The sequence below is a fragment of the Pseudophryne corroboree genome, chromosome 1, assembly GCF_028390025.1.
Source record: "Pseudophryne corroboree isolate aPseCor3 chromosome 1, aPseCor3.hap2, whole genome shotgun sequence".
Classification (NCBI taxonomy): domain Eukaryota; kingdom Metazoa; phylum Chordata; class Amphibia; order Anura; family Myobatrachidae; genus Pseudophryne; species Pseudophryne corroboree.
Window position 1 is genome coordinate 160,267,240 of NC_086444.1, and position 22,902 is coordinate 160,290,141.

Genomic DNA, 22,902 nt, shown 5'->3' on the forward strand with positions numbered 1-22,902 from the left:
TAGGCCGCGAAAAAGGGGCGGAGCCTATCTCCTCAGCACACTGGCGCCATTTTTCCCTCACAGCTCGGCTGGAAGGAAGCTCCCTGGCTCTTCCCTGCAATTCTACAGTACAGTAAGAGGGAAAAGAGAGGGGGGGCATTAAAATTGGCACTGTATACAGTATATTATATAAAAAGCAGCTATTAGGGACATAACTCAGTTAGTCCCTGTATATATATAGCGCTCTGGTGTGTGCTGGCATACTCTTACTCTGTCCCCCCAAAGGGCTTTTGTGGGTCCTGTCCTCTATTTGAGCATTCCCTGTGTGTGTGGAGTGTGTCGGTACGGCTGTGTCGACATGTTTGAGGAGGATAATGATGTGGAGGGGGAGCAGATGCCTTTAGCAGGGATGTCACCCCCTGGGGGTCAGACACCTGAGTGGATGGTATTATGGCAGGAAATGAGTGCATGTATAGACTCCTTACATAAAAAATTTGACGACATGCCGACTGTGGGACAGCCGAGTCTTCAGCTCGTGCCTGTCCAGGTGTCTCAAAAGTCATCAGGGGCTCTGAAACGCCCGTTATCTCAGGTGGCACAAGTAGATGTCGACACGGATACTGACACCAGTGTCGACGACGATGAGTCAAATTTAATGCCTGTTAAGGCCATTCACTGTATGATTGAGGCAATGAAAGAGGTGTTAAATATTTCTGATTTACATCCAGGTACCACAAAAAAGGGTATTATGTTTGGGGAGAAAAAACTACCTGTAGTTTTTCCCCCGTCAGATGAATTAAATGAAGTGTGTGAAGAAGCGTGGGCTTCCCCTGATAAGAAATTGGTAATTCCTAAGAAGCTACTAATGGCGTTCCCTTTCCCGCCAGAGGATAGGTTACGTTGGGAAACACCCCCGAGGGTGGATAAAGCGCTCACACGTTTGTCTAAAAAGGTGGCACTACCGTCCCAGGATACGGCCGCCCTTAAGGAACCTGCTGATAGAAAGCAGGAGGCGATCCTGAAGTCTGTATATACACACTCAGGCATTATACTCAGACCAGCTATTGCGTCAGCATGGATGTGCAGTGCTGCCGCTGCGTGGTCAGATAAACTGTCAGAAAATATTGACACGTTAGACAGAGACACGATCCTGCTAACAATTGACCTTATAAAAGACTCAGTCTTATACATGAGAGATGCACAGAGGGAAATCTGCCGGCTGGCATCTAAAATAAGTGCATTATCTATCTCTGCTAGGAGATGCTTATGGACTCGCCAGTGGACTGGAGATGCAGATTCCAAAAGGCACATGGAAGTCTTGCCTTATAAGGGGGAGGAATTATTTGGGGATGGTCTCTCCGACCTAGTTTCCACAGCAACGTCTGGGAAGTCAGCATTTTTACCCCATGTCCCCTCACAGCCTAAGAAGGCGCCATTTTATCAGGTTCAGTCCTTTCGGTCCCAGAAAAACAAGCGGGGAAAAGGAGGGTCTTTTCTGTCAAGAGGCAGAGGCAGGGGAAAAAGGCTGCAGCAAACAGCAGGTTCCCAGGAACAAAAGTCCTCCCCCGTTTCCTCTTCCAAGTCCGCCGCATGACGGTGGGGCTTCACAGGCGGAGCCAGGTACGGTGGGGGCCCGCCTCAGGAATTTCAGCGATCAGTGGGCCCGCTCACAGGTGGATCCCTGGATCCTTCAAATAGTATCTCAGGGATACAGGCTGGAATTCGAGGCGACTCCACCCCGCCGTTTCCTAAAATCCGCCTTGCCGATTGCTCCCTCAGACAGGGAGGCGGTGCTAGCAGCGATTCACAAGCTGTATTCCCAGCAGGTGATAATCAAGGTACCCCTACTTCAACAAGGCCGGGGTTACTATTCCACACTATTTGTGGTGCCGAAACCGGACGGTTTGGTGAGACCCATTTTAAATTTGAAATCCTTGAACACATACATAAAAAAATTCAAGTTCAAGATGGAATCGCTCAGGGCGGTTATTGCAAGCCTGGACGAGGGGGATTACATGGTATCCCTGGACATCAAGGATGCTTACCTGCATGTCCCCATTTACAATACAATTCTCACCAGGAGTACCTCAGATTTGTGGTACAGGACTGCCATTACCAATTCCAGACGCTGCCGTTTGGACTCTCCACGGCACCGAGGGTATTTACCAAGGTTATGGCGGAAATGATGATACTCCTTCGAAAAAAGGGAGTTTTAATTATCCCATACTTGGACGATCTCCTAATAAAGGCACGATCCAAGGAACAGTTGTTAGTGGGAGTAGCACTATCTCAGGAAGTGCTGAGCCAGCACGGCTGGATTCTGAATATCCCAAAGTCACAGCTGGTCCCCACGACACGTCTAATGTTCCTGGGAATGATTCTGGACACGGCCCAGAAAAAAGTGTTTCTCCCGGAGGAGAAAGCCAGGGAGTTGTCTTCTCTAGTCAGAGACCTCCTAAAACCAAAACAGGTATCGGTGCATCACTGCACGCGGGTCCTGGGAAAGATGGTAGCTTCTTACGAAGCAATTCCATTCGGCAGGTTCCATGCCAGGATTTTTCAGTGGGACCTGTTGGACAAGTGGTCCGGATCGCATCTTCAGATGCATCGTTTAATAACCCTGTCTCCACGAACCAGGGTGTCTCTTCTGTGGTGGCTGCACAGTGCTCATCTTCTGGAGGGCCGCAGATTCGGCATACAGGACTGGGTCCTGGTGACCACGGATGCCAGCCTACGAGGCTGGGGGGCAGTCACAAAGGGAAGAAATTTCCAAGGACTATGGTCAAGTCAGGAGACTGCCCTTCACATAAATATTCTGGAACTAAGGGCCATTTACAATGCCCTAAGTCAAGCAAAATCCCTGCTCCTACACCAGCCGGTGCTGATCCAGTCAGACAACATCACGGCAGTCGCCCATGTGAATCGACAGGGCGGCACAAGAAGCAGGACGGCGATGGCAGAAGCCACAAAAATTCTCAGATGGGCGGAGAATCATGTACTAGCACTGTCAGCAGTGTTCATCCCGGGAGTGGACAACTGGGAAGCAGACTTTCTCAGCAGGCACGACCTCCACCCGGGAGAGTGGGGACTTCATCCAGAAGTCTTCCAAATGATTGTAAATCAATGGGGTCGTCCACAGGTGGACATGATGGCGTCCCGCCTAAACAAAAAACTAGAGAAGTATTGCGCCAGGTCAAGAGACCCTCAGGCGATAGCTGTGGACGCTCTAGTGACACCGTGGGTGTACCGGTCAGTTTATGTGTTCCCTCCTCTACCTCTCATACCAAAGGTATTGAGAATAATAAGAAAGCGAGGAGTAAACACAATTCTCGTGGTTCCGGATTGGCCGAGAAGAGCGTGGTACCCGGAACTTCAAGAGATGATCTCAGAGGACCCGTGGTCTCTTCCGCCCAGACAGGACCTGCTGCAGCAGGGCCCCTGTCTGTTCCAAGACTTACCGCGGCTGCGTTTGACGGCATGGCGGTTGAACGCCGGATCCTGAAGGAAAAGGGCATTCCGGAGGAAGTCATTCCTACGCTTATTAAAGCCACTGTCAAAGTCAGAAAAATATCTCTATGCACACTACCATATTTGCACCTCACACAGGTCCGTGCTGCGCATGCGTGCGCTCTCCCGTACGTGCGCATACTCACAGTCGCGGGCACCCGCAGGCGCACGGTATGCGTATTTACGGTAGAGTTTATGTGATCGTAGCGTGCGACTTAATCGTTACATATTTTCAGTAATAATGTATTTTGTAGATCATGGTCCCTTTGATAGATTCTGAAAGTTTAGTTAATATAGCATGTTCCTGAACAGAGAGATCCCTCTTTGTATTGTACGAAGGGTCTAACAGGGGTCATACAGTGGTGTTTGGTACCCATCGGAAGAGTATTTAAATAGCAATATTCCGGTGTTGGTTTGGAGCGGATTAATCGCTCATGCGAATAGTTATGGACATAAGAAGTTTATGTCCATTTACTATTATTTGTTCTTATTTAGTCATGCGGCGGGAAACTCAGTATCCCACCCACCTGAACAGTTGGAAGCAGTCACAGCCCACCTGTATGAATCAACCTATGACCTTTTGTTATAATGCGAAGCCGAATTCCTGTGTCCAATGAACAATGAGATTGTAGGGACCATTGAATTGTATTGTGTGTGGGGCATAAATAGGCAGGCCGACAATATCCAGTTCACTCTCTTCAACGGTTCTCATTGCTGATAATCGGGAGCTGGATATCGAGGCGCATGCGATCGTTTCCCCTTGTGCGTAAGTGTTTCTCCGCAACTATATTGATCTTCTTGTTATTGTGGGCCAATTTCTCTCTCTCCCTCTCCCTTCTCCTCTTTCTCTCTTATTTTCCTTTAAATAGTAATTGTATTATATTTCCTGTGTAGTTATCTGGTTAGGTAGTCTATGTTATATTGTAGTGTATGATTTGTATTTGTATTAATTCTTTTGCAAGTTTATCATTCAAAATATATACATATTAGGCGTTGGACCCTAAGCCCAGGTATCTGTGTATTTCTTATAGTGTCTAGTATTCTCAGAGCGTTGGTGACGCTCAAACAGCTTTTAAGGTAATAAGGTTATACTGTGTTGCATTTACACTCTAACATTACACTAAGGTTTTATTGCACAATACACTGTTTATGGTTTAGATACAAAGGTTTAATATAGTGAGCGTCAGCGCCGCTGGTGATCTCCTCGTGGTCCCGAGCGTCCGCTACGCTATAGCGAATCATTACGTTAGTCAACAGCCAATAACGTGCCTGCCTGTGATCTCTTGGCCGTGAGTGAACGTGACGCTTGAGCGTCTCGATCACGGCAAAGCGATTGTTACGCAACTAGCGTACCCTTACGGTACTTCATACGTAGATAGCGTACAGTGTTCTTAGACCTCATAAAGGGTATTATATATGATAAATATTTAGCTTTATCAATTGGCGGCTCGCCCGTCCTTCACATATCTGCACTAGGTAATTTCAGCAGACATTATCCAGCAGCAAAGGGCGGGAGATCATATTCCTCGTAGTGCTGTTTGGATAAGCGTCTGCTTCTCTTAGTAAAGGGTGCTGAAGGAATCCGGGAACCGGAGGTAAGAACAAAACAATAGTGTCTTTTTAAAACTGTTTATTTTTCTGTCTTGCGTACACACGCACGCACACATATACATCTGCATTTCCTTTTCATTGGTGTATTTTCGTATGTCACTCTCCTGTTTGCCAGTTCTATAGTTGATAAACGTGCTTAGAGAGATTTGTCACTATTTCATAGTTTAAGAGTAAAGGTAACATAGTTAAAATATAGACAAACACACAGTTTTGCCTGGGAGATAAGGCGAAGTCAGTGTGGTGTGCGGTAGATGATCAAGGATCATCTACATCAGGCCTGGCCAACCTGTGGCTCTCCAGCTGTTGTAAAACTACAAGTCCCATCATGCTTTGCCACAGTTTTGCTATTAAGGAATGCTAAAACCATGGCAGGGCATGCTGGGATGTGTAGTTTTACAACATCTGGAGAGCCACAGGTTGGCCAGGCCTGATCTACATTGATAAACATATAAATTGTGTTACGGTGGATCTTTATTTTGCGTACACGTGTCTCTAACAAGGACTGAGATTTGTGCACGCAAACCAAAGGCCGACGCACGCAGCGTATACCACGCAGCGGAGCGTCCGGGTACGCCCACGTAACTGAAATCACAAGTTTTTTTTTTCTCTCCTCTCAACGCGATAAGTAGCGCCACGCGGTAAATAACGCCAGGCGATAAATCGCGCAAATCTATTTTTTTACATTCCAAATTTAAATTAACAGATCCTTCTCCTAATTGGTAACACATCTGGTCTAAAGAAAAAAAATTTCTGCGCAGAAATAGAAATAGAAACAAAAGTGTATATGCGGTGAGTGAGTGTTTGTTTTTACAATTTTAAAGGTTGAACCACAAGAAAAGTCGAGTACTCGTGAGGTACATGCGTGTAAGTGACGTACACGGTGGCTAGGGAGGCATCCCTGGTTAAATATACAATTTGAGCATTAGAGTGTAGCAGACCAGGAGGTCATACTGTAACAGACCAGGAGGTCATAACAGACCAGCAGGTTCAGGTACAGCAGACAAGGAAGTCCGCTATACAGTCCACAGGCACAACACCAAGAAAGGGTTGGTGCAACACCCATATAAGCCATATAAGCTCTGGCTGAAGGAATTCGCAGCCGAAATTTTCGATTCCGTTGGTCGCTCAGTACATAAGATTAGTTGCTTGTGTACTAAACGATTGTACCGCACGTAATTGTGTGCATTAGTAAACCTGACCGGTACTATTTGTGTACGAAGGTCATAAACGCTATTTGTACATTCTAACGTGATTTGTGTAATTTTTTTATTTTAAGGGAAGTTCGCTGCTCACTCAGGAACTATCCAGCAACCAATAGTTACTGGAAAGAGTAAGTGTTCTTCGGATCACCCTCACAGGTTCCAGTAAATAGAGGTTCAGGTCGCAGGGGCCCTAGGTCGAGTACGCCAGCACCATATCGGTGTGATCAGGTCGTATTGGTCGGCGTGGGCGAGTGAGTGGGGTACTCGGTAAACCGCCACCGTCAGCCTATTTTGGACATTTGGTTTGCGTAAGGGTTGGCTGGATAAAGCAACACTTTCGAACTATGGGGGCCACTTGTTCAGGTAGGGGGCGATCAACCTCGGTTCGGGTTGATTCAGTGAACCGACCAATTGGGTCGGCAAGGTATGTAATGTGTGAGAAATACGGAAGTCACACAGAAGCTTTATGTGATGAATGGGAGAGAATGACAGTACATGACGGGGAGAAATTCCCAAGAGTAGGTAGCTTCAGCTCAGAAGTGTTACAAAATTTAAGGAGGAGGATATGTCTCATTAAATCAACAAAGAGACGAATCAAACATTACGATTATTTGCAGTTGTGGCAACAGGAAGGTGACATACAGAGAGGATTGGCTCAAGCGGCGGGATCTGGCCCTATCAGGAAACTGATCGCCACGGCCCCACCGCCACCATATATATCAGGAGAAAAATTGGTTGCGGAGAATGACGCACTAAGGTGTAACAAACAAACTCTTAGCAACTGTGTAAATGTTAAAGATAATGTTAACCAATTAACCAATGCAAGTATTAACCCGTGCAAGTTGTACCCTGTTTTGAACTTCCCTCAGGAGTGTGATCAAGAGGACGAATCGGCAACAATTTCAGCGCTCTCTCTAGCAGCCACCATAGCAGAGACCACAGTAGGCACAGCTCCACCCCCGAGATTAGTAACGAAAGCCCCTAGCGGAGGGATAGGTGAGGTCGTATCAACAGGTAAGTACGGCACCATACACTATGCTGAAACTATTTCACCACAGCCTGTAGAATCTACACAGAATGAGGTTGTTAGAGTTAATCCCGTTAGAGTAATAGCAGTGCCAAATGGGAAAACAGACACATCAGGAGCCACTCCCATTAGAAACATTGCCATGTACACCCCATTTTCCCGAATGGAATTAAGGACCATAGTGTCTGAATTCCCTGACCCTAGAAAAGACTTAGTTGCCAGTCAAAAATACATCAGAGACTTAGGTAACACTGTAGAGCCCAACAATAAAGACTGGCAGATATTGCTGAGAGCATGTTTACCCTCCAATGTTGACGCAACTCAATTTTTAGCTGATTGCGGATTAGATCAGGATGTACCTCTTACAGATGTGTACAACAAAGATAATGTAAAAAGAATAAGCTTACAGTTAAAAGAGTATTTCCCAGCGGTAGTCAGATGGAACAAGATATTCTCCATTAAACAGAAGGAGTCAGAAACAGCTACAGAGTATTTTCACAGAGCATTATCAGAAATGGCAAAATACACAGGCATAGAGGACATTAAAACAAACACAAACCATCGAGAAGTAGCAGTATCGGTACTGATGGATGGTTTAAAAGAGTCATTGAAGACTAGGGTACAGACCACACAACCATGTTGGCGAGGTCTGTCTGTGGCTACTTTGAGAGAGGCTGCTATTGATCACGATAGGAACATCACCAGACACAGGGAACAACAAGGTGATAAATTAATGGCCGTAAGTATACAGGCCCTGACCACAAGGCAGCCTTTGTTTGTATCACCAAACCCTGTGGGTAAGTCAAGTGTGGTTACTTGTTATTCTTGTCATAAACAGGGACACATGGCACGAGATTGTAGAGTAAAGAATTCACGAAACTCATACCAACCCCCTAGACAACGACACGACACACGACATTGGGATCAGGGTCCGCAGAAACGGAGTTATGAGCCACATGCAGGGGAAACAAAAAGATACCCCCCGAACAGAGACTGGCACGCCTCTGGTAGTTCCCAATTAACTCCGTCACAAGTAGTTGCTTCCAGCGGGATTCAGGGAGGTCACCAAACCCAATAGGGGTGTGGCCATACCTGTAATCTGCAGCCAGTAAAATTGATTGCAAATCTTGGAAGTGAACCAGAAATTGCAATCAATGTAGCTGGTAAATCATTAAACTTTCTTGTAGACACAGGGGCGGCCAAATCAGTGATAAATTCGACAGTGGGCATGAGAACCACTGGTAAGACAATTCCAGCCATAGGGGTAACGGGAGTAGTCCAGCACTACCCTGTTAGCAAACCAGCCGAGATTACAGTAGGGCCTTTACATACCAAGCATTCCTTTTTGCTGGCTGCATCGGCACCGACCAATCTCCTGGGAAGAGACTTACTGTGTAAAATGGGGTGCGTCATTTATTGTACTCCTGAAGGTGTATTCTTGGACATACCTGAGAATCACGCTCAGGAAGTGCGAGACATGTTAGACTCCCCGTCAAAATTAATGTCGCATACCATTATGACAAATAGGACTCCCTCCCAAGTAGAAGAAATGACATCTCAGATACCAGAGTCACTTTGGACTAAAGATGGGCAGGACACTGGATTAATGGCAAACGTAGCTCCGGTAGTTGTACAAGTAAAAGATGGTAGGATAGCTCCAAAAATCCCACAGTACCCTCTGAAGCCAGAGGTGGAGTTAGGAGTGTATCCCGTAATAGAGCGCTTGCTACAACAGGGCATCCTGGTAAGAACGTCCAGCACTGCCAATAGTCCCATCTTCCCTGTTAAAAAGAGTGGGGGGAGGGGTTACCGGCTAGTGCAGGATCTAAGGGGGATTAACAAAATAGTTGAGAGTCAGTTCCCCGTAGTGCCAAATCCAGCTGTCATCCTAATGCAAATCCCTCCCACTGCGAAATGTTTCACTGTTATTGACCTCTGCTCCGCTTTCTTTTCGGTACCTCTGCACCCTGACAGTCAATATTTGTTTGCATTTACATACAGAGGAGTCCAATACACATGGACTCGATTACCACAAGGATTCATAGATAGCCCAAGTATATTTTCTCAGGCTTTGCATGATTGTTTACAGTCTTTCCAACCAGTGAGTGGATCAGTATTAATACAGTACGTGGATGATCTACTACTGTGTTCTGATTCTTTGGAAGCATCCCTGAAGGATACGAAACAGCTCCTGTTTCATCTTTCAGACACAGGACACAAGGTTTCCAAAGACAAGTTGCAATTATGCCAAACTAAGGTAAAATATTTGGGACACTGTTTAACACAAGGACTGAGACACCTGACCGCTGATAGAATTCAAGCAATTAGAGACATGACTCTGCCACAAACCCAGCAACAGATCAGAACATTTTTAGGAATGTGTGGGTATTGCCGTAATTGGATCCCAGGGTTTTCCATTTTAGCGTTACCTTTGCAGGAGATGGTCTCCTCAAACAAACCTGATCGGATTTCGCATACAGACGAGTCTGAGGCAGCATTTGAGAGACTTAAACAGTGCCTAACGCAGGCACCAGCATTAGGTATGCCGGACTATGGGAAACCCTTTGAACTATACGGAACAGAAAGTGCTGGTTGCGCGGCAGGCGTACTAACCCAAAAGCACGGTGATGCCAGCAGGCCGGTAGCATATTACAGCGCTCAGCTAGATACGGTAGCGCGATCCCTCCCCACATGCTTGCGAAGCGTTGCTGCGATAGCATTGCTAGTAACGAAAAGCGAAGACGTCGTGCTAGGTCACAACCTCACAATTCATACACCACATGCAGTGTCAGCCTTGTTAAATTCTGCCCAAACCAGGCACGTCTCATCAGCGCGGTTTACAAGATGGGAATTGGCACTAATGGCCCCCGTAAACATCACCATAAGGAGATGCAGTGCATTAAATCCTGCAACATATCTCCCAGGTGTGTCTGGACAGACCCAAAGGGTGGAGGATGAGAGTACTGGGGAAGGAGGATTTGATACAAAGGAAGACACTCATGATTGTATGGAATATTTGACCCAAAATTTTACCGCAAGGCCTGACATCAGTGACAACCCACTGGAAGATGTAGAACTTACGTTCTACACGGACGGTAGTTGTCATAGACAGTCAGACTCGGGAGACTTGTGTACTGGATACGCAGTCGTAGATGACCAAGGCACCATAGAAGCGGAACCGCTAGGCCCACCTCACTCAGCCCAGGTTGCTGAACTGGTCGCCCTAACCAGAGCATGTGAATTGGCTAAGGGCAAATCAGCCAATATCTACACCGAAAACGGAAAAGAGTGAACTCTGGCGCAATGGGATTGGTCAGCCCAATCACATCCCTATACCTGCCCACAACACAGGTAAAAATACAAATGAGAGAAAAAGGGGTGAGGGAATGTGATCAAAGGCGCCCAAAATTTAGGAGGAAAGTTTGGTAAAGATGTAAGTCATAAACAATAAACAATAAATGTTACATAAAATGGAAATGGTGGATGCAACAATACTTGTGAATTCTTCTAGATGTTCTCAATCAGCTGTCCGTCTATGATTTAAATCCTCAGACAATCCTCAGTTGATATGTGAAAACAAAAATGTAGAACAAAAACCAATGTGTAGTATAATTGTTGAAATGTCTTAATAAAGGTGTCCAGAAAATGAAACTCTGGTGAATGAGGGGCTTGATAGTAGAAAGGATAGATTCTCCCCACCACCAATATTCTCAGGGTTCAAGACGTACCGAAACTCACATGATGTATAGTAGGAATAAACATATAACGGTATCTTTGTATGATTTTAGGTACAGCGTACCTCACTCACATGTCCAGCAGGTGTTCTCCACATATAAAGGTATCTTTAGCGGTCTTTAATAATGGTCCAAAGCGGTGAATTTTTGTAAAAGAAAAAGTTTTTATTTGACATAAGTCAAAAAGAGTAAAAAAGTACAGGTAATTACAATTTGACCTTATTCGTCGGGCAGAAGAATGGGGGTATCGGGAGATAAGATTGAAAGAAATCTCCAAATACTAGAAGGTGGTCCGGAATCCCTTCTGTATGCAAAGACCCCCAAAAAAATACCTTAAGATGGTCAAAAAACCTGTTTAAAAATGTGAATCCACGCTCAGCATGCACTCTTTTTGACTTATGTCAAATAAAAACTTTTTCTTTTACAAAAATTCACCGCTTTGGACCATTATTAAAGACCGCTAAAGATACCTTTATATGTGGAGAACACCTGCTGGACATGTGAGTGAGGTACGCTGTACCTAAAATCATACAAAGATACCGTTATATGTTTATTCCTACTATACATCATGTGAGTTTCGGTACGTCTTGAACCCTGAGAATATTGGTGGTGGGGAGAATCTATCCTTTCTACTATCAAGCCCCTCATTCACCAGAGTTTCATTTTCTGGACACCTTTATTAAGACATTTCAACAATTATACTACACATTGGTTTTTGTTCTACATTTTTGTTTTCACATATCAACTGAGGATTGTCTGAGGATTTAAATCATAGACGGACAGCTGATTGAGAACATCTAGAAGAATTCACAAGTATTGTTGCATCCACCATTTCCATTTTATGTAACATTTATTGTTTATTGTTTATGACTTACATCTTTACCAAACTTTCCTCCTAAATTTTGGGCGCCTTTGATCACAATATCTACACCGACTCTAGATACGCATTCGGGGTAGTCCATGATTTCGGAGCCCTATGGCGCCTCAGAAATTTCATGACGGCAGCTGGTACACCGGTAGCGCATGCAGCTCACATAAAAAGGCTTCTAACAGCGATACAGGAACCCGACAGAGTGGCTGTTATCAAATGTAAAGCACATACATATAGCCAAGACCCAGTATCACTTGGTAACAGCCGAGCAGACGAAGCTGCTAAATTAGCAGCTGCTACCCCCAGACAGACAGACACCACACAACTGATGGTATTTAATACCATCAACACACAGAAGTTGTGTGAGATGCAAAATTTGTGTTCCACACAGGAAAAGGCAGTCTGGAAGGCAAAGGGATATGGCCAGGAGTCCTCAGGACTCTGGACGGATGGACATGGTAAACCAGTGGCCCCCAGAGCATATCTTCCATGTTTGGCTGAAGCAGCTCACGGGCTGACTCATCTGGGCAGGGAAGGGATGTGCAAGTTGGTAAGAGCATATTGGTGTGCCCCAGGATTTTCTTCTCATGCGAGTAAAAGAGCCATGTCATGCCTTACCTGTTTGAGAAAGAATATTGGAAAGGCAATACCTACAGAACCATCCCATATCCCACCTGCCGGCGGCCCTTTCCAGGTAATACAGATTGACTTCATTCAATTACCCCCTTGTCGAAATTTGAAATATGTACTTGTTTGTATAGATGTTTTCTCAAATTGGGTCGAAGCATTTCCAGCGGCCACAAATACCGCTATGTTTACTGCTAAGAAAATTGTGCAGGAATTTGTATGTAGATATGGTATCCCTAGAATTATCGAAAGTGTTAGGGGTACCCATTTTACAGGTGATGTCTTTCAAGGAATGTGTAAATTGATGGGAATTGATAGCAAGCTGCACACTCCATACCGTCCACAGGCGAGTGCGAAAGTGGAAAGAGTGAACAGCACTATTAAAAATAAACTGAGTAAAGTGATGGCAGAGACAGGATTGACATGGCCAGAAGCTTTACCCATTGTACTGTACAGCATCAGAACCACTCCCAGGTCCCCTCTTAATCTGTCTCCCTTTGAAATCTTGTTTGGCCGACAACCGCATGTCATGATTAACCCTCAGGATGATTTGAAATGTAACAATGAAGTGACTGTAAAATACTTGATTAACATGAGTAAACAGTTAAGGAATCAAAATGATAATCTGAAGTTAGTGATTCCTGATTTACCAGATAGTAATTGTCATGACATTGAACCTGGGGATTATGTAATGATACGGAATTTTCTACGCTCAGGTTGCCTTATTGACAGATGGGAAGGACCATACCAGGTCTTATTGACTAGCACTACAGCATTGAAGGTTGCTGAGAGAGAGACTTGGGTTCATTCGTCCCACTGTAAGAAGGTTGCTGATCCAGAGAGGCCCCGTGATAAGGAACAGACGGTAGAGGTTGTATCACTGGAGTGTCTGTTCCAGGAAGATTGAGGCGGCACCTGAGCATTGAAAATCACAAGACCAAAAGCAGTTGTCGATCCCCTGTTCCCTTTTATTGTTTTTCTCCAACTCCCCATCCCCTCTCCCTCAAATTATTTTTTTTCTTTCCCCCTTCTCATTCTTCTCCGTTTCCTCCTACAAGATGGACTTGCCCCAAGAGACTGTGATCCGGATTTTCCTGTTGACCATGATGTTGACCAGAGCAGTCTGTTCCGGCGAGAGTACCATGGAGGTCGAGAGAGGTTCTGGAATGGGTTCTGATGACAGAGATGGAGGCGTAGTTTTCCAAGAACAACATAATCAACAAGCAAAGGCGAGTATCAGAAAACGATCTGATAACATTGACCATAGAAGGAATTGTGAAGGATTGTTAGCTGAAGAAAACTGTATCTGTCGGCTCTGTAACAATGTCATTGAGGATGGGTGCATAAAGAAATGCCAATCCAGTTTTAATATCCATATGGACCGGCATCCATTGAGTGACTATCACTCCTTAGTGGGTAGTGTGTTAAATAAAACAGATTGTTGGGTATGCTCTCAAGTACCTCAAGGTCATAGCAAATCAGGGCTAGTACCATTTCCTTTAACGATAGGGGAGGTACTTGAGTTAAGTGGTGGGAGACCGGTGGACAGAAGGTTTAATATCTCCAGTCCTCCTAGTTTGAAGCTCCACCAATACCATGTGGATAGGTCCCTATTATGTTTTAACATCTCCAATCCCCGAAAGCCGGGAAATTGGGAAGTGTCATGGAGTAATCAAACCATGACCTTTTCGCATAGAGCAGATAGAATGCCTACAGATACAGAGCTTATACGCCACATAGCCAGTAGAGGAAAATCTTTCCGGTATAGGTATACCTTTGGAAATAGGATTACGAGAGTTGGAGAGGTATCACCAGGATACTGTGCACATATCGTACAACCTGATACGTGTACTAAGCAGATGGAAGAATTAGGGTTAGGAGATTTCACATGGAAGGTGTGTAATATGGTTATGTCCTACTCCGTCCCATATGTTCTCCCCGATGATGCATATTTCATATGCGGGAGAAAGGCGTATAAGTGGCTTGCCCCAAACTCTGAAGGATTGTGTTATATTGGAAAAGTACTGCCTGAAGTAATGACTGTATCACATGACAAAATGAAAGACATACACCGTGGTGCCCAAGCTCCTTATACTCACACCCATTACGAGCACGTTGTTAAAAGGCACCTGATAGAGAAGACAGAGCATCCGGCCTCTGATCTGATAAGTGAATCCACCGGGATTCAATTCTTAATCGCGTTAGATTTCACCCGCACCGCTAGAGGAGTGCTGAATTATAAATACATATCGGCGCTCGCAAATTTGTTAGATAATATCACTGAAATGTATGATGACACATTTAGGTATACTGGAAGGGAACTTCAAGCTTACAAAACAGAACTGGTACAGCATAGAATGGTTCTCAATTACCTCACAGCAGTGACAGGCGGATATTGTGTCACATTGGCAACACAATACGGCGTGAAATGTTGCACATATATTACGAATAGCACCGAGGATCCGGTCGAGGTCATAGACCAAAAGATGGACGATATTCTCCAATTGAAGTGGGAATTTCGCAGGAGACACAATCTCACTCTTGCTGCTGTAGGTAATGAGCTGACTGGTTGGGTGTCATGGTTGAACCCGCGAAATTGGTTTTCTGGTTTAGGAGACTGGGCTCAAGGAGTCATAATGGATGTTGGGAAGTTTCTCCTATGTATCTTAGGTGTTGTCATATCGATTGGATTGATATTTAGATGCGGTCAGGCTTTAATGATGTGCAAACACCGTACAAGGGTAATGAGTTTGAGGAGTGAGGAAACTGTAATTCCAATGGATTTGATTTATGACCCAAATGTAGAAACAATGATGTGATGAAAATGCGATTTCTACGGTCCGTTTCTTTCACCTGTTTTTCCGTTTCCTCCAAGGTAAAAAGACCCACTTGGACGAGGAATTTGATGAGCCGATATACAGACAACAGAGGGATTAAAGAAGAAGTTTTGACAACCTGATACACAGATTTTTGATGAACTATGCCATGGATCCCCAGTTTCCCTAGAAATTTTAAAATTACGCTAGCCCAACACTTTTGTAAATCTATGGACATTGACAGCTTTTGCTCGCACCTTATGGGCAAAAGCACAAAGAAGACTGCATTCAACAGACACCAAACAAGACCTCAATCGACGAATGTACATTTACCTGACATAGAATACCACCGCATTTACCGTAATTATGTCTTTTCTTCATTTCTACAACCCTCAGGTAATGACACACATAGTCGATAGGGAATACAGGCACAGATATCAGCAATTACATATCTCCCCCATTCATGTATCATCAACTAAAATGTGCTCCCCCATTTTGTTACAACCAAAGCCGAAAAGAGCTCGGTAAAGTTTGACAGCCCATCCACAGACCCGTACCACGGGATAAGAAGGAATTCAAATGTATACTTCGCAATACCTCGAAGCTTGATTTAAAACACGTACGGCACGATGATACATGACCCCCAAGCACGGATTCATACACACATGCTTCTGCTATCCCACTAGGTCATACCCTTTTCCTACCTTCTCCTCTCCTCCCCTACCCAACCATGTAAATGTATTAACCCCTGACATATATTTTTCTCTTTTTGAAATGTTTTAGAAGGTGGCAGTTATTATTGACTGCCAAAGGGTGGAATGTCAAAGTCAGAAAAATATCTCTATGCACACTACCATATTTGCACCTCACACAGGTCCGTGCTGCGCATGCGTGCGCTCTCCCGTACGTGCGCATACTCACAGTCGCGGGCACCCGCAGGCGCACGGTATGCGTATTTACGGTAGAGTTTATGTGATCGTAGCGTGCGACTCAATCGTTACATATTTTCAGTAATAATGTATTTTGTAGATCATGGTCCCTTTGATAGATTCTGAAAGTTTAGTTAATATAGCATGTTCCTGAACAGAGAGATCCCTCTTTGTATTGTACGAAGGGTCTAACAGGGGTCATACAGTGGTGTTTGGTACCCATCGGAAGAGTATTTAAATAGCAATATTCCGGTGTTGGTTTGGAGCGGATTAATCGCTCATGCGAATAGTTATGGACATAAGAAGTTTATGTCCATTTACTATTATTTGTTCTTATTTAGTCATGCGGCGGGAAACTCAGTATCCCACCCACCTGAACAGTTGGAAGCAGTCACAGCCCACCTGTATGAATCAACCTATGACCTTTTGTTATAATGCGAAGCCGAATTCCTGTGTCCAATGAACAATGAGATTGTAGGGACCATTGAATTGTATTGTGTGTGGGGCATAAATAGGCAGGCCGACCATATCCAGTTCACTCTCTTCAACGGTTCTCATTGCTGATAATCGGGAGCTGGATATCGAGGCGCATGCGATCGTTTCCCCTTGTGCGTAAGTGTTTCTCCGCAACTATATTGATCTTCTTGTTATTGTGGGCCAATTTCTCTCTCTCCCTCTCCCTTCTCCTCTTTCTCTCTTATTTTCCTTTAAATAGTAATTGTATTATATTTCCTGTGTAGTTATCTGGTTAGGTAGTCTATGTTATATTGTAGTGTATGATTTGTATTTGTATTAATTCTTTTGCAAGTTTATCATTCAAAATATATACATATTAGGCGTTGGACCCTAAGCCCAGGTATCTGTGTATTTCTTATAGTGTCTAGTATTCTCAGAGCGTCGGTGACGCTCAAACAGCTTTTAAGGTAATAAGGTTATACTGTGTTGCATTTACACTCTAACATTACACTAAGGTTTTATTGCACAATACACTGTTTATGGTTTAGATACAAAGGTTTAATATAGTGAGCGTCAGCGCCGCTGGTGATCTCCTCGTGGTCCCGAGCGTCCGCTACGCTATAGCGAATCATTACGTTAGTCAACAGCCAATAACGTGCCTGCCTGTGATCTCTTGGCCGTGAGTGAACGTGACGCTTGAGCGTCTCGATCACGGCAAAGCGATTGTTACGCAACTAGCGTACCCTTACGGTACTTCATACGTAGATAGCGTACAGTGTTCTTAGACCTCATAAAGGGTATTATATATGATAAATATTTAGCTTTATCACCAGGAAAGATGTTACGGCAAAGCATTATCACCGCATATGGCGGAAATATGTTGCATGGTGCGAGGCCAAAAAGGCCCCAACAGAGGAATTTCAACTAGGTCGATTTCTGCATTTCCTGCAAGCAGGAGTGAATATGGGCCTAAAACTAGGCTCCATTAAAGTACAGATCTCGGCTCTGTCGATTTTCTTTCAAAAAGAACTAGCTTCAGTACCTGAAGTTCAGACATTTGTGAAAGGAGTGCTGCATATTCAGCCCCCATTTGTGCCTCCTGTGGCACCTTGGGTTCTCAACGTGATGTTGAGTTTCTTAAAATCACATTGGTTTGAGCCACTAAAAACCGTGGATCTGAAATATCTCACGTGGAAAGTGGTCATGTTATTGGCCTTGGCTTCAGCCAGGCGAGTGTCAGAGTTGGCGGCTTTATCATGTAAAAGCCCTTATCTGATTTTCCATATGGATAGGGCAGAACTGAGGACTCGTCCCCAGTTTCTCCCTAAGGTGGTGTCAGCGTTTCACCTGAACCAGCCTATTGTGGTGCCTGCGGCTACTAAGGATTTGGAGGACTCCAAGTTGCTAGACGTTGTCAGGGCCCTGAAAATATATGTTTCCAGGACGGCTGGAGTCAGAAAATCTGACTCGCTGTTTATCCTGTATGCACCCAACAAGCTGGGTGCTCCTGCTTCTAAGCAGACTATTGCTCGTTGGATTTGTAGTACAATTCAGCTTGCACATACTGTGGCAGGCCTGCCACAGCCAAAATCTGTCAATGCCCATTCCACAAGGAAGGTGGGCTCATCTTGGGCGGCTGCCCGAGGGGTCTCGGCTTTACAACTTTGCAGAGCAGCTACTTGGTCAGGGGCAAACACGTTTGCAAAATTCTACAAATTTGATACCCTGGCTGAGGAGGACCTGGAGTTCTCTCATTCGGTGCTGCAGAGTCATCCGCACTCTCCCGCCCGTTTGGGAGCTTTGGTATAATCCCCATGGTCCTTACGGAGTTCCCAGCATCCACTAGGACGTTAGAGAAAATAAGAATTTACTCACCGGTAATTCTATTTCTCGTAGTCCGTAGTGGATGCTGGGCGCCCATCCCAAGTGCGGTTTATCTGCAATACTTGTACATAGTTATTGTTAACTAAATCGGGTTATTGTTGAGCCATCTGTTGAGAGGCTCTATTGTTTCATACTGTTAACTGTGTTTCATATCACGAGTTGTACGGTGTGATTGGTGTGGCTGGTATGAGTCTTACCCGGGATTCAAATCCTTCCTTATTGTGTACGCTCGTCCGGGCACAGTACCTAACTGAGGCTTGGAGGAGGGTCATAGTGGGAGGAGCCAGTGCACACCAGGTAGTCTAAGATCTTTCTAGAGTGCCCAGCCTCCTTCGGAGCCCGCTATTCCCCATGGTCCTTACGGAGTGCCCAGCATCCACTACGGACTACGAGAAATAGAATTACCGGTGAGTAAATTCTTATTTTCTGATGGCAGCCCTGACTGTATCTTTTCAGGATCTTCGGATCTTCTTGCTGGCAGCTCCCTCTGTTCATATCTCACTCTACAGGATCAGTTTCCCTTGCCCTGCATGCCGGGTCCTCCCCCCTGGTGAAATGCGAGCACATTGCTAAACAGCGATGCGCTGGCACCTTAAGGGTAGCTCCCTGCCTTTGCAGCTGCAGTCACCATGCTGCCATGTTTTGGGTCGCAGCAGCTGAGTTGTTCGGACCCCAACCCCCAACGTCGCGTTGCTGTCTCCAAAACGCTGCAGTCGCATGTGATCACAGTATAAGTCCTCGCACATGCGCGCACTTCAGCATACACTGCTGAATTAGGCCCTATAATACTAAATGCTACTCAGGGTTGGACTGGCCCACAGGAGTACTCCTCTTCTTGGAGTCAAGTTCCAAACTGTGCTCTTGAATTATACATTATAGATATGTTACCTTATACTGCATAGGACTATGGTTTATTTTCTACAGTGCATTGCTGTTATTAATCTGGTACATTATCATGCACGCACTAGCAGTATTTACTATTTATAGTTATCAATGACTTACATCCAAATGTAAATAAGCCCCAAAGTTAGTAAGATCTACTTGTTGAAGAAAATACTCTTATTTTGCAGGATGTGTTTGTGTATTGTGTTTTACAAAAGGTCCCATATACTGCAAGTGGCCATAAGAAATCTTATTTAAAATGCATGTAGCCATAGGGATCATTGTGGTAGATGTATTAACCTGTAGAAGGCATAAGGAAGTGATACCAGTGATAAAGCAGTGTTAAGTGCAAGGTGATAATGCCCCAGCCAATCAGCTCCTAACTGTTAATTTACATGTGGGAGCTGATTGGCTGGTATGTTTATCACCTTGCATTTATCACTGGTTTATCACTTCCTTATGCCTTCTCCTGGTTAATACATCTGTCCCATTGTGCCTTATAACCAATGCAGGGAAATGGTGCTGATGATCCCATTTGAATGTACGTGTATCTCTGATTTATTTTTTCCCCCCCAAGAATGTAACAGCTATATAGTATATAGGGGTATATTCAATTAGTGCCGAATTTTCCTACAGTTGGAAAATAACCACTAATTCGACCTGTGTGTATTCAATAGCTGGTGTTTTTACCCATTTTTGAATCCATTTTCGCCCATGCCTTTTTTTTTTTTTTTGTTGAATCGTCATGTGTGAAAACGGACTAAAAATCTGTTGAAAACACCCGCATATTTGATAAAACAAAAATTTACAGATCCACGTGGTTTTCGCCCGTGCGGGCATTGAATAGGTCAAATGTAAATTCGACCAAAAAACTGGTGAAAAGTGCAGTTTTTTTGACTGGTAAAAAAACTGCACTAATTGAATACCCCCATAATGGGGGAAAGGTGCAATCAGGGAGATTGCTGGTCTATTCAGGGAGTCAGGGAGATTGTTACTATTTCAGGGAGTCTCCTGCAGACTGCGGGAGGGTAGTAGGCAACTATGCTCTGTGGCAGCTGGTCACACCCCCTCTGGAGACTAGCAAAACTCCTACATGGCCCCTACCACCGTGTTTCCACCATTGGGCCCTTCATGCCCCAGTCCAATACTGGATGCCTATGGATGCTACTACTTACTGTACATGAAGTAGACTATCCCCATGATTCAATGGGTTTCCAGATTCCTGTAACATTATGGTAGTATAATCATTCCTCAGTTAGATTATAATAGGATATAGGTGTCAGCAGCCCAGCAAATAGTAGCAATGGAAATCAGAATTCACTGGGCTCTCATGAAGAAAAAAAAACCCACAACACCCCCCCCCCCCCCCCCAATATTAATAAAAATATAAATAGCTAATAGCATTTATAATTGCAGTATAACTCACTAATCTCCTACCAGTATAGAGATTTCAGTTCTGAAGATTTTCTTTAAGCAATACTGTAGCGTCCTTACTTATTCAGGCCTCCTGCCTTGCTGCATGCCATGTGCCCAGCGGCTCTGCGGATGTTGGTGACAGCATCAGCAATACGATACATGTATACTGAAGTGATTTTGCTGTTTGTATATTTTTGTGTATAAATATGAACTGTTATATGAATACACACAGTTGCTTTGAATAGACATTGCTAGTTTATTATTTCACAAGTTCTGTCATGCACAGGAAACTCTCGCCACGTTACAAGAAACAGAAAGGAGACAAACAAAACTGCTGTCAACAGAACTACAAACATCTAAAGACTCAGGTAAAATAAATGTAAAGTACTGTATAAGAGTAAAGGGAGCAGCATAAACATCACAGAGGGCAAAATGGCCACTGAGTTCTTTATTCCTTGTACCAAGGCCCTCATTCCGAGTTGATCGGTCGCAAGGCGAATTTAGCAGAGTTACACACGCTAAGCCGCCGCCTACTGGGAGTGAATCTTAGCTTCTTAAAATTGCGACCGATGTATTCGCAATAATGCGATTACTAACTACTTAGCAGTTTCAGAGTAGCTCCAGACTTACTCTGCCTGTGCGATCATTTCAGTGCTTGTCGTTCCTGGTTGACGTCACAAACACACCCAGCGTTCGCCCAGGCACTCCCACCGTTTCTCCGGCCACTCCTGCGTTTTTTCCGGAAACGGTAGCGTTTTCAGCCACACGCCCCAGAAACGCCGTGTTTCCGCCCAGTAACACCCATTTCCTGTCAATCACATTACGATCGCCGGAGCGAAGAAAAAGCCGTGAGTAAAAATACTTTCTTCATAGTAAAGTTACTTGGCGCAGTCGCAGTGCGAACATTGCGCATGCGTACTAAGCGGATTTTCACTGCGATGCGATGAAAAATACCGAGCGAACAACTCGGAATGAGGGCCCATGTACCAGAATTAAGCCATTAATACCATTTATTGTAGGAACAGAATGCAGTTTTTTTGGAAATACATTGGGGTATATTCAATAACTGTCGAAAGCTGCAGTCTTGTCGGAAAGACGGCAGCTTCCGACAGTTTTAGGTCGGAAGGGGTTCCGAACTATTCATTACGGGCCCATTTTTTGCTGTCGGAATGCACGTCGATCAGCGTGCATTGTCGGTAGTGGGGCCAAACCCAACAGATTTTAGCCCCATTTACGACAATCTCAATCCGATTTTAAAAAAAGTCGGATTGAGATGAGTGAGCTGAGAGCAGGAGACAGGGGAGCAGCGGGGAGAGCAGGACCCCCGCGGCAGCATCCACCCGGCTCCAGCAAGCAAGGTCCCGCTTGCTGGAGCCGGGTTGACGCTGCCGTGAGCCTCCTGTTACGCTGCTTCAGCTGCTGCTCCCCCCGTCTCCTCCTCTCCTCCCCCGTCCGCTCCGTCTCCTCCGCTGCTGCATGTCGGAATGGACCCCTCTTATTGAATAAACCCCATTTTGTTAATAGGACATCACTAGCTGCACTGATACTAGAAAATGTCACAGATACAGTGTAAAACCTATTGTCAAATCCTGGATATGAAAACTTTGTTGGAAAAATCTTGATTGAGTGTAATTAATAAAATTGTACATTTAATTGTAAGGGCAAGCCAACCTTTCTAGAGAGCGCAATGACTGCAAGTTCTAGATGGCAGATTCTCCTACCAATATATGGGATGTTCACACGGGATCCGGTCTTTAGGTCGACTGCACTTAGGTCGACACTCATTAGGTCAACCACTATTGGTTGACATACATTAGATCGATATGGTCTATAGGTCGACATGGTCACTAGGTCGACATGGATAAGGTTGACATGGAAAAATGTCGACATGAGTTTATCACACTTTTCCCTCCATTTTTTTTAAAACTTTTTCATACTTCATGATCCACATGGACTACGAT

The 22,902-nt window shown here is 44.7% G+C and overlaps 1 protein-coding gene across 5 annotated transcripts in view; it reads left to right on the forward strand.

Moving 5' to 3' along the window:
• Positions 1–22,902, forward strand: part of ANKRD31 (ankyrin repeat domain 31) — a 387,557-nt gene that overhangs the window by 126,139 nt on the left and 238,516 nt on the right. For 4 of the 5 annotated variants that reach the window (XM_063963834.1, XM_063963836.1, XM_063963837.1 and 1 more), the window contains exon 6: positions 21,213–21,309. In XM_063963834.1, coding sequence (XP_063819904.1) covers positions 21,213–21,309 — 97 coding nt within the window. The remainder of the gene's footprint in view (positions 1–21,212; positions 21,310–22,902) is intronic. The other variant, XM_063963835.1, reaches the window with a different exon arrangement.